The sequence below is a fragment of the Sinohyriopsis cumingii genome, chromosome 1, assembly GCF_028554795.1.
Source record: "Sinohyriopsis cumingii isolate HCF-2022 chromosome 1, ASM2855479v2, whole genome shotgun sequence".
Lineage (NCBI taxonomy): Eukaryota > Metazoa > Mollusca > Bivalvia > Unionida > Unionidae > Sinohyriopsis > Sinohyriopsis cumingii.
The window spans coordinates 26482524-26494961 of NC_142961.1; the positions used below are offsets into that span (position 1 = coordinate 26482524).

The 12438-nt window shown below is 34.4% G+C and overlaps 1 protein-coding gene across 1 annotated transcript in view; it reads left to right on the forward strand.

Moving 5' to 3' along the window:
* Positions 1 to 12438, forward strand: part of LOC149806577 (nucleotide sugar transporter SLC35D2-like) — an 89742-nt gene that overhangs the window by 49104 nt on the left and 28200 nt on the right. Inside the window, exon 9 of the mRNA XM_089954890.1 lies at positions 10310 to 10402. Coding sequence (XP_089811016.1) covers positions 10310 to 10402 — 93 coding nt within the window. The remainder of the gene's footprint in view (positions 1 to 10309; positions 10403 to 12438) is intronic.

The following is a 12438-nucleotide window of genomic DNA, read 5'->3' on the forward strand; positions in this document are numbered from 1 at the left end:
GAGTGCATGCTTTCATCTGTCAACCCATCCATCCTTTCATCTGTCAACCCATCCATCCTTTCATCTATCAACCCATCCATCCTTTCATCTGTCAACCCATCCATCCTTTCATCTATCAACCCATCCATCCTTTCATCTATCAACCCATCCATCCTTTCATCTGTCAACCCATCCATCCTTTCATCTATCAACCCATCCATCCTTTCATCTATCAACCCATCCATCCTTTCATCTGTCAACCCATCCATCCTTTCATCTATCAACCCATCCATCCTTTCATCTGTCAACCCATCCATCCTTTCATCTATCAACCCATCCATCCTTTCATCTATCAACCCATCCATCCTTTCATCTGTCAACCCATCCATCCTTTCATCTATCAACTCGTCCATCCTTTCATCTATCAACCCATCCATCCTTTCATCTATCAACCCATTTATCCTTTCATCTATCAACCCATCCATCCTTTCATCTATCAACCCATCCATCCTTTCATCTATCAACCCATCCATCCTTTAATCTATCAACCCATCCATCCTTTCATCGATCCATGCATGCTTCTGTACCAATTTATCTTTCAACCATACTTGAGTTCAAATTGCTTTATTTTATTTATCTGTTGGACACTGTCCATTCAATGACGTTTTCAGCCTAAAAGCAGCAACAAAATCATTGTTAAAAATATTACAGACCTCCCTATTCCCAAATTGTAACCATCTTACCAAGACCTCCCAAAATAGCTTGACCTTTGTAGATTCAAAAAGTCCTCAACAAATCCTCTCATTTTCAGAGTAAATTTACTGAAATGAGTCACCTATTATGTCCTCACGTCCCTATATACAGATGGTTTGAAAGATAGAGCCAACACTGGTATTGTCTTTGCAACACCCCATCATACATTTCAGGCCTGATACTTGAGAAAGTTTTACAGCTGAAATTACAGCCATACTCAGATCTTTGAATCACATTGAAAGCTTTCCAAAATCAAATTCTGTCACATTTTTCTATTCTCTTTCCATGTTTAAAGCCTTGCAAAACCTGAAATTTTACAACCCATTGCAAATCTTCCAGAAACATGATTTTGCTTATGCAATCTGGAAAACAAAATATCTAAAGCCTTGTGCATATTTTATTGTAGCTGTTTCGAACCATCTGTCTAGTGTTAAATAGCATTTGTTGTCTAAAGGCACCTCGTCTTGTAAAACTTTTCATTATATATATATATATATATATATATATATATATTTATTTATTTGTACAAATGTAGTTGTAGAAGGCCTCATGGAAGATGGGTCAGTTGTCCAAATGATTTTCTTTTAATAAAGTTATTATTATTATTGGCGTTAGACTAAACAAAAGGGTGGATAAAACAGCCAAAGCTGCCCTGCAGTCACCCATGTCCAAATCGAAGATTACATATTCAAACCTCAAATATTATTCAAATCAGCATGTTCTTCGTACTTACTATAGCAGAGTATGCCGAATGAAGATTCCACACACAAGCTGCAGAACATCAAAGCCCATCACTGGAGAGTGGCATCCATCATGTAGGAAAAAATCACAGGGATGAACTGGTTTTGTGTTGATCACATGTTGGACACAGATTCCTGACTACCTTGGCCAGAGTGAATATCCTGTCACTGTCTGCTAATAGTGGGACATATTCTTGTCAAATGTATTGACTTTCATCCAGTGAGGCAGATGTTTTTTTAAATCAAATGTATTGACTTTCATCCAATGAGGCAGACGTTTTTTTATGTAGAATATATTGACTTTTGTTCAGTGAGGCATATGTTTTTATGTAGAATGTATTGACTTTCATCCAGTGAGGCAGAAGTAATTTTATGTAGAATGAATTGTCTTTCATCCAGTGGTGCAGAAGTAATTTTATGTAGAATGTATTGACTTTCATCCAGTGAGGTAGAAGTTTTTTTATGGAGAATGTATTGACTTTCATCCAGTGAGGCAGAATTCAGTGAGGCAGATGTTTTTGATGTAGAATGTATTGCCTTTCATCCAGTAAGGCAGAAGTTTTTTATCTAGAATGTATTGACTTTCATCCAGTGAGGCAGATGTTTTTGATATAGAATGTATTGACTTCATCCAATGAGGCATATGTTTTTTATGTAGAATGTATTGACTTTCTTCCAGTGAGGCAGAAGTTTTTTAAGTCAAATGCATTGACTTTCATCCAGTGAGGTAGAAGTTTTTTATTTTTAATGTATTAACTTTCATCCAGTGAGGCAGATGTTGTTTTATGTAAGATGTATTGACTTTCATCCAGTGAGGGAGACGTTTATTTTTGAATGTATTAACTTTCATCCAGTGAGGCAGAAGTTTTTTGTGTAGAATGTATTAACTTTCATCCAGTGAGGCAGATGTTGTTTTATGTAGAATGTATTGACTTTCATCCAGTGAGGGAGACGTTTTATTTTGAATGTATTAACTTTCATCCAGTGAGGCAGAAGTTTTTTATTTTGAATGTATTAACTTTCATCCAGTGAGGCAGAAGTTTTTTTTATTTTGAATGTATTAACTTTCATCCAATGAGGCAGACGTTTTTTATGTCAACTCAATGACAGGAAATCTTTTCCAGCTGAAAATCAGTATTGGACTTTTTGAGGAAATGAAATATTTTGACCATATATTTTAAGGATTATATATTTTTTCCTGTTTGTTGTCTTTATTGAATGTACAGGTAATTAAAATTGTAACCATTTATCTTTTATTTTTGTAGTACTGGTTACTTACAATATGTTTAAATTTATTTCGTGGGGTCTTCCATAATGTTATTGTGCAGTTCTACATTTTTATATTTTTACAATAGGCATATATGTTGTCATTTACACCACACTACAAATAAAATAATCAGTGTCATGTTTCTCTTTACTTCACCACACTACAAATAAAATAATCAGTGTCATGTTTCTCTTTACTACACCACACTACAAATAAAATAATCACTGTCATGTTTCTCTTTACTTCACCAAACTACAAATAAAATAATCAGTGTCATGTTTCTCTTTACTTCACCAAACTACAAATAAAATAATCAGTGTCATGTTTCTCTTTACTTCACCAAACTACAAATAAAATAATCAGTGTCATGTTTCTCTTTACTTCACCATACTACAAGTACAAAAATCAGTGTCATGTTTCTCTTGATTTTTTACTGCAGTCAGGTTACACAATTTGGTCAATTGCTGGGTTATATTTACTTTAAATGTGCTGTACTGATTTTTACAGTTTATAAAAGTGTGACATTTAGTATACTGATACATCCCATCATCCTTTTAGCCCATCTAAACTTAAGAGGAATGTGTTTAATTAATTTTCAGATTGTACATTTTACCTATAAGAAAATGCAAATTGTAGAAGAAAAAATGTGAAAGTGGGGATTGGCAGCATTACAGCTAAAGTTTCTTTACCTAATAGGGGTCATATATACCTGTTCATTTTATAAACACAGTTCTTCCTTTTGCCTAATTGAATGACAGTTTTGGCAATGCAATGATTTCAAAGTTGTGTTCATGTATGTGTTTGGATGGTAATCGAGAGGCTTACTATGTGTTTAAAATTGCCACCTGCTTGGTGGCATGAAACCAGCAATTTTCAGTGTGAACCAGTAACTTTTTAAAGGAATTTTCTATATGTTTCAATGCTGTAAAATCAGAAATATTCATGGTGATAGCAGGATTTTGTAGTTGGGAAGAAAATTGATACTTTAATAGGGATAAAATGACATAACTACTTAAAAGTTTTTAACCATATTTTAGCTCTACTGGTCATAGGATATAAGAGCTTTCAGGATGGTCTTTTGTCTGTCATCAGTCTGTCGATTAACATAAGTTTGTTATTGCTGTTCCTAAACTACTTGGAGGATTTCTGTGAAATTTTACTCTGACATTCATCCCATGATCCTGATATACCTGAATTAAAACGCTGCTGCTCAGACAGCCAATATGGCCAACACAGCAACCATCTTGAAAATATTGTTATTGTTACTCCTCCTACATGGATTATGTTAACAACATGGAGTTTTCATTGAAAGGCTTCTTATGATGTTTAGTTGGTCCTAAATGAAAATGGTACCTATATGTTATCCAATATGGCAGCCATCTTCAAAATATTGTTTTCAAAATTAATTCTAAACAGAAATTCATAATGAAATCCGGTTTTTATCAAAAAAAATTCTTATGATGTATTTTTAGTATTAAATGAAAACAGTGGCAGTATGGTTGCCACATGGGGGCTATCTTGAAAATCTTATCACTGCTCCTTCTGAATGGATGGTGATATCAACATGAGGTTTCCATTTGAAGAGTACTTGCGATGTCAAGTTGGTCCCAAATGATGAGGTGATGATGTGACACCCAATATAATAATAATAATAATGAGGACTTTGTATAGTGCCTAATCTTTAGAAGCTCTAAGCGCTTTACAACATTAGACAACACCTATAAGATAAAAAACACATAATGATATGATTACAAAAACAAACACCATGAAATTAGAAAACATTAAAAAAAACATGCTGAGAATATTTAAGGTAGGAAACATTATTAGGTCTTTAAGTTTGTTCTTGCAGTCGAAATAAGTGAGTTTTGAGAGCCCTCTTGAATGTGATCACTGTATCTTTGTGTCTGAGTTCAGTAGGCAATTCATTCCATGTTGCTGGGCCCTGGTATGCAAAAGAACGCTGTCCATATGACTTTGTTTTCATACATGGAATAATGAGTATGCGATTGTCAGAAGAGGAGTTTAAGCATCTTGCTGGTATGTACACATGGGTGATGTCGGATAGGTATGTTGGACTTTAGTCCGACAGTGAAATGTAGCACAGAGAACAAATTTTGTGTTTGATTCTGGGTTGAATGGATAGTCAGTGTAGGGTACAGAGCAACGGGGAGGTGTGCTCTGATCGTGGTACTCTAAGTATGATCCGAACAGCTGTGTTTTGAATGTTTTGAAGTTTCTGGAGCAGATATTGAGATGAACCAGACAGAATTGAGTTACAATAGTCCAGTCTTCAAAGTACTAATGAACACATGAGTGTTTTAGTAGCATCAACTGAAAGATATTTGTGAATGGAGCTGATGTGTCTCAGCTCAAGATATGCAGCCTTGCATATGTTCATGACATGTTGGTGCAATGTGAGAGCACTGTCCAGAGTAACACCTAGGTTTCGTACTGACTGTGTGAATTTAATGTTGGTGTTGCTGATATTTATTGTTTGAGGTAAAGGGTGTGAATGAGAAAGTCTTTGTGTTGTGATCAGAATGGCCTCAGTTCTATCATCATTCATCTACAGCTTGTTACATGTCATCCATGATTTCACATCAGAAATGCACCTCTCTACACCTTGGATGGTAGCATCAACTTCAGTTGGGTGGCTAGATTTGTATATTTGGGTGTCATCAGCGTACAATTGGTGAGACACTGGATGATGATCTATGACACTTGAGAGCGACTGAATGTACAGAATGAAGAGAACATGTCCAAGAACAGACCCCTGTGGAACACCACAACATAGATCAACTGGGCTGGAGTGTATTCCATTTGCAGATACAATTTGTGTCCTGTTGACCAAGTAGGACTTGAACCACAGTAAGGCTGTATCATGAATGCCAAATACATGCTGGAGACGGTGAAGTAATATATCATGGTCTATTGTGTCAAATGCTGCAGACAAATCAAGGAGGGTGAGAACTGTAATCTTTCCGCTATCCAACGCAGAGAGAATGTCACTACTTTTAGAAGAGTAGTTTCAGTACTGTGGCAAGGGCTATATGCAGATTGTACATTGCTAAAAAGACTGTTTGAATTTAGATGAGATACAAGCTGGGATAGAACAACCTTTTCTATGACCACCACATCAGCCATTTTAAGAATCTTGTTATTGTTTATTACTACTCCACCTTAATGGATGGTGATATCCACATGAGGTTTTCACTAAAAGACTACTTATGATGTCTAGTTGGTCCTAATTGAAAATGGTGCTGATGAGATGTCCAATCTGGCCACCATAGTAGCCATTTTTAAAATCTTGTTACTCCTGCTGAATCAAAAACATATATTGTGATGGTATTTTCACCAAAGGACTTCTTACTATTTCTATTTAATCCTAAATGAAAATGGAGTCAGTCTGATGTATTACATAGCTGCTAGTGTGGCCAGCTTGAAAATTTTGTTTTCACTGCTTCACCTAATGAATGGTCATGTCAGCATGGGCTTTTCACTAAAAGACTTTATATATATGTTTTGCTTATCATAAATTTTAAAAATTATGCTGATCTGATGTGGCCATCTTGAAAATCTTGTTTTCACTAATCCTCTTAAACAGAAAGTAATTTTGAAATGGGGATTGTATCAGAAGAGATTTTATGGTCCTTATTTGGTCCTAAATGAAAATGACTAACTATCAATGTAGCCACCTTGGTGGTTCTTTTGAAAATGTTATGTTACTCCTCCAATATGAATGGCTATATCAGCATTAGGTTTTCACTGATTGACTTTATGTGTTATTTAGTTGGTCCTAAAATAAATGGTGCCAACCGTACATCCATTATGCTTGCCATGATGGTTGTCTTGAAAACTTGTTTTCACCACTCCCTCCAGTTAGATGATCATTTGAAAATGGGGTTTTCACCAAAAGACTTCTAATGATGTCTACTTTGACCCAAATTGAAATGATGCCAATCTGACATCCAGTATGGCCACCACAGCAGCTAATCGGATAGTCTTGTCATCATTGAAGACTATCAGAGATGGTTTCAACACAGATTAAATCACGAAATGGTCGTATCTTGAATTCTAGGAAATTAATTTCACCCAGTAGAGTGTCAGTCTCTTTCAGGGACTCGTATTTAATAGCTTTGTTTATCTTGAATTCTAGGAAATTAATTTCACACAGTAGAGTGTCAATCTCTTTCAGGGACTCGTATTTAATAGCTTTGTTTATCTTGAATTCTAGGAAATTAATTTCACTCAGTAGAGTGTCAGTCTCTTTCAGGAACTTGTATTTAAAAGCTTTGTTTATCTTGAATTCTAGGAAATTAATTTCACCAAGTAGAGTGTCAGTCTCTTTCAGGGACTCATATTTAATAGCTTTGTTTACATCATTCATACTCACTATGACATAGCATTGCTGGTAATTTGACTGCAGTATAAGGTGGCACCACTTATAAAGATGTATGTTTTTATCTACTTCAATAAAGCACTTAACAATATGGAAGAAATGTACTAGTACCTTGTCAGTCAATTAAGGCAAACCACTGTCCAAAATTCAAACTTGTCCATTTTTAACAGTCACCTACTTATAGCTAATTAAACTGAAACAAATTTTTGAGGGGAAATCAGTGCTTGTTCAAAACATGAAATGGTAAGTTCATGGAATGATATTTCTATTACAGGGGTGCTTTGATTTATACTTATAAGAAACTGCTTTCAGTAACAATCTGTGATTTTGTTGTGCATTTAAGTTACATGTTTTCAAAAACTGCATTAAGAATATTTTGCTTCATTGCTTTTAAATCCTTTTTATTCTCACCCTTTAGATTATGAACATAAAACACATCTGTATGGGACAGTTAACTAGAGGTTATTTGCAAAGGATCCTTGTAAAAAGTTGTATTTTATTCTTAGGGTAACAATAATTCATTTTTTAATTAGTTTTCATTATCAAAGACAACTTTCCTCTGATCAAACTGACAACACACAAAAGTCTCTGCTAAGAATTGTCAGAAATATGCTTTCTTTTATTTTCTACTTCTAAGTTTTTATTGGTAATCAAGAGGCTTGCTTTGTTTAAATTTGCCACCTGCTTGGCAGTGTGAAACCAGCCATTTTTTGCATTTAAAATTACCACCTGCTTGGCAGTGTGAAACCAGCCATTTTTTGCACTTAAAATTACCACCTGCTTGGCAGTGTGAAACCAGCCATTTTTTGCATTTAAAATTACCATCTGCTTGGCAGTGTGAAACCAGCCATTTTTTGCATTTAAAATTACCACCTGCTTGGCAGTGTGAAACCAGCCATTTTTTGCATTTAAAATTACCACCTGCTTGGCAGTGTGAAACCAGCCATTTTTTGCACTTAAAATTACCACCTGCTTGGAAGTGTGAAACCAGCCATTTTTTGCATTTAAAATTACCACCTGCTTGGCAGTGTGAAACCAGCCATTTTTTGCATTTAAAATTACCACCTGCTTGGCAGTGTGAAACCAGCCATTTTTTGCACTTAAAATTACCACCTGCTTAGCAGTGTGAAACCAGCCATTTTTTGCATTTAAAATTACCACCTGCTTGGCATTGTGAAACCAGCCATCTTTTGCATTTAAAATTACCACCTGCTTGGCATTGTGAAACCAGCCATTTTTTGCACTTAAAATTACCACCAGCTTGGCAGAGTGAAACCAGCCATTTTTTGCATTTAAAATTACCATCTGCTTGGCAGTGTGAAACCAGCCATTTTTTGCATTTAAAATTACCACCTGCTTGGCAGTGTGAAACCAGCCATTTTTTGCACTTAAAATTACCACCTGCTTGGCAGTGTGAAACCAGCCATTTTTTGCATTTAAAATTACCACCTGCTTGGCAGTGTGAAACCAGCCATCTTTTGCATTTAAAATTACCACCTGCTTGGCATTGTGAAACCAGCCATTTTTTGCACTTAAAATTACCACCTGCTTGGCATTGTGAAACCAGCCATTTTTTGCATTTAAAATTACCACCTGCTTGGCAGTGTGAAACCAGCCATTTTTTGCATTTAAAATTACCACCTGCTTGGCAGTGTGAAACCAGCCATTTTTTGCACTTAAAATTACCACCAGCTTGGCAGAGTGAAACCAGCCATTTTTTGCATTTAAAATTACCATCTGCTTGGCAGTGTGAAACCAGCCATTTTTTGCATTTAAAATTACCACCTGCTTGGAAGAGTGAACCCAGCCATTTTTTGCTTTTAAAATTACCACCTGCTTGGCAGTGTGAAACCAGTCATTTTTTGAGAGAGCCATAAACTTTTTCAGACGTTTGTGCTGTTTGTCTTAATACTGTAAAATCAGAAATATTGAAGGTGATAGAATTTTTTAGTTATGGGGTAAATGGATGATTTGGACAGGAAAGGATGTCATGAAGTTTTACTGTTTACTGTAACACTGAACCAATAATATTTATTTTCAAGGTGGATTTAATTTTTTGGATATGGAATTATTAAATCCTCAACAAATGTTTATGTTTACAGAAGTTGCTGGTTCCATGTCCATCAATTCCAAAGGTTATTTTTTAAATCGCTTATGTTTTCCTCTTTGATTATATGCGTCAAATTAGACCTTGTCAACATATGATGCTCTTGAATAAACAATATTGAGAAAGATTTAATCAGGAGATATTTCCCTCATTAGAAGTCAGTATCATAGGATCGGAGTAACATTTCTTGATGGAAAAACAATGAATTTTATTTGTAAGGTTTTATTTGAGCATTGATTTTCACAGTTCTTTTTTGAACAAGCATAGGTTTCACAAGGTCTAATTATTTTGGTACAAGTCAGTTCTTCTTTAATCATAATTAGTTGTGAGCTCTGTGTGTGTGTTAAAAAAGGGATGAGCTGGACTTGGGACATTCATTTGATTAACTAAGAAACTTCATAGTGAGTGGTCAGTGTACCTCAACAACTGCTACTACTACTGCTGCTGCTGCTTATACTACTACTACTGCTACTGCTGTTCCTGCTACTAATGCTACTACAGCTGTAGATTACAAGTTGTAGAGATGAAGTAGTATCATGATGATTGAGTATAGAGCACATATACTTGACCCTTGAATGCCTTCTGAAGGGTCAGTCTTGATCCATACCCTGTAAATGGCCACTGACATTGGAATGCATTTTTAACAGGTGTATTGACTTCCACACTCTAAACTTGATGCTGATATGTCACCAGAGAAAATATTGGACTTTCTGAGTAAAAGTATTATATATATATATATATATATATATATATATATATATATATATATATATATATATATATATATATATATATATATATATATATATATTCTGAGTAAAAGTAATATTTAGCTGTATTTATTATGATAAATACATTTTACAGAATTTTTATAGCTTTACCTTTTGTCGTTTATTACTTCATGTTTATATTCTTTTGGAAGGGTTTATCTTCCTAAATGTTTTTATGAGCAATTCATTATGTTAACATTTTACGGTCTTTATAGGACCATGTAGTCACTGTTGTGCAGATGTGCTATTAAACCCAAATGCATCCAAATATAAAGTTTATCTTGTTCATTTCAGGAGTTGGGCATGTATGGCCTACTGTTCTACAACAGTCTGTTCATGATAATCCCAGCTACTGCAATAGCTCTATACCAGGATGAGTTTAATAAGGTAAACAGAATTAACATTGGTCCCTTATTCAGCATCTAATATACTGGACCACACAGAAATCACTATTGCTGTGCTTTATGATGTTTCTAGATAACTTGCAGGATTATATTATTGTATGTACCATTATAACCAACTGTGGTCTTAGACCCAGAGCTAATAGAATCTGTTACATGGTTCTACTCAGAAGCTTCATATTTTGCACAGGTTTGAATTTCTAACCTAATCATGACATTTTACAGGTGGGATCATGTGTTATCTAAAGTTTAATCTAGGAATGCTTTTGTGGACATCACAGTATTTGAAAGCCGATTGACTGGGCTTCTTACCTCTCCTGAAGCCATACTTTTACCTGTTTCATTTATTATCATCAAGATCTTGAATGTATATTGATTATGAGCAAGAGACTGCTTATTAATTATGCCATAAATCTTTTATAAACAAATTTCAATGGAGATGTAGTAAGATAGGTAAAATCAGCATGGTAGGAGATAGTTTGCATAGGATGTTTTCTTTAAAAAACTGCCTAATATTGCTTAGTGGAATAGTCAGCTGTTATGGTATGTAAACCTGATGAGAGATATCAGACCCACTTGGGTCTCTTGCTTGCAAATGGAGGTGATTTATCATCCATTATGGCCTCCATTACTAAACAGAGAAAAATAACTTAAAAAAAAAACTTCATCAAAAAATTGCTGAAAATAATTTAAACAGATTGAATAGAAAGCATTTTGTCATGATAAACTTGTATTAATTTTGTACAAATGATGCCCATTTACCATCCAGTATGGCTGCCATTGCTTAAAATAGACTAACCTTTAAATGACTTTGTCAATAACTTGGCAAGATAATTCAAAATGATGCCATTCCACTATCAAACATGGCTGTTTTTACAAAAAAACAAATAACATTAAAACAACTTTGTCTTAAGGTGTGCTTAACAGAATTTGACCATATTTGACAGCATCAAAACATGAAGTGCTTTCAGAGCTGTACATATTATGACATCAGTTATCGTTGCTATTGCGATAAATAAAATAAATTCACTTGATTTCATCTAAAACACTAATTTGACCAAATTTGATTGAAAGCATTCGGCCATGAAAGGCTTTAGGGTTCATACAAATGATGTTGCTCAACCACGAATTATGACCACCATACAAAGAAGAAAAAGAAAGAAAAAATGTGAACTTTTTAAACACACTGAACAAAATTTGATCAAATTTAACAGAAAGCCTCTTGATATGAAGATCCTTTTTAATAATTTCTGCAAATGATACCAATTTGCCATTAAATATGGCTGTACTTACTAAGACTAGCAACACCATCAAGTGACTTCTTTCTTAACACTATGCAACATAGCTTGATTATATTTAATAGACAGTATCCTGGCTTTGAAGGCATCGAGAGTGGTACTACCATTATTTGAAGTAGAAAAACATTACAATGACTTCTTAAAAGCTCCTGAACGTAGTGCTTTGACTGTTGTGCAGATGATGATGCTCAATAGATTTGGACATGAATTTTTATTTACAGTCAGAATTTAATTTCATGATGAAAGAAAATTAGCTATTTTACTGACTGTAAGCAATAATAATTTAATTCAACAATCAGACATACAGTTGAACTTTTTTCTATTTTTCCTAGTTATAAAATTATGCTTCTTTGATAAATCTGCATACCCCTTCCCCCAATTATAACTTATATTTGTAATAATCAATGCAGGAAGATTATTTTACATGAGAAGATTCTACTCTCTCATCAGTTACATGCAGTGTTCAAATATATAAGTAATACATAAGTATAATGGCTGGCCAGTAATTTCTGTTTAAAAATTCAATGCATTGTTCAAATACATAAGTATAATGGCTGACCAATAATTTCTGTTTAAAAATGCAATGCTGTGATGTCAGTTTACACGAGTAGAATATACTCCACACTTACTTGTGTTAAAATAAACTGGTTAAAATAATGGCTGGCTGATACATCATTAACATTCCATTTACATGTATACTGATTTTAAATATACATGGACAAAG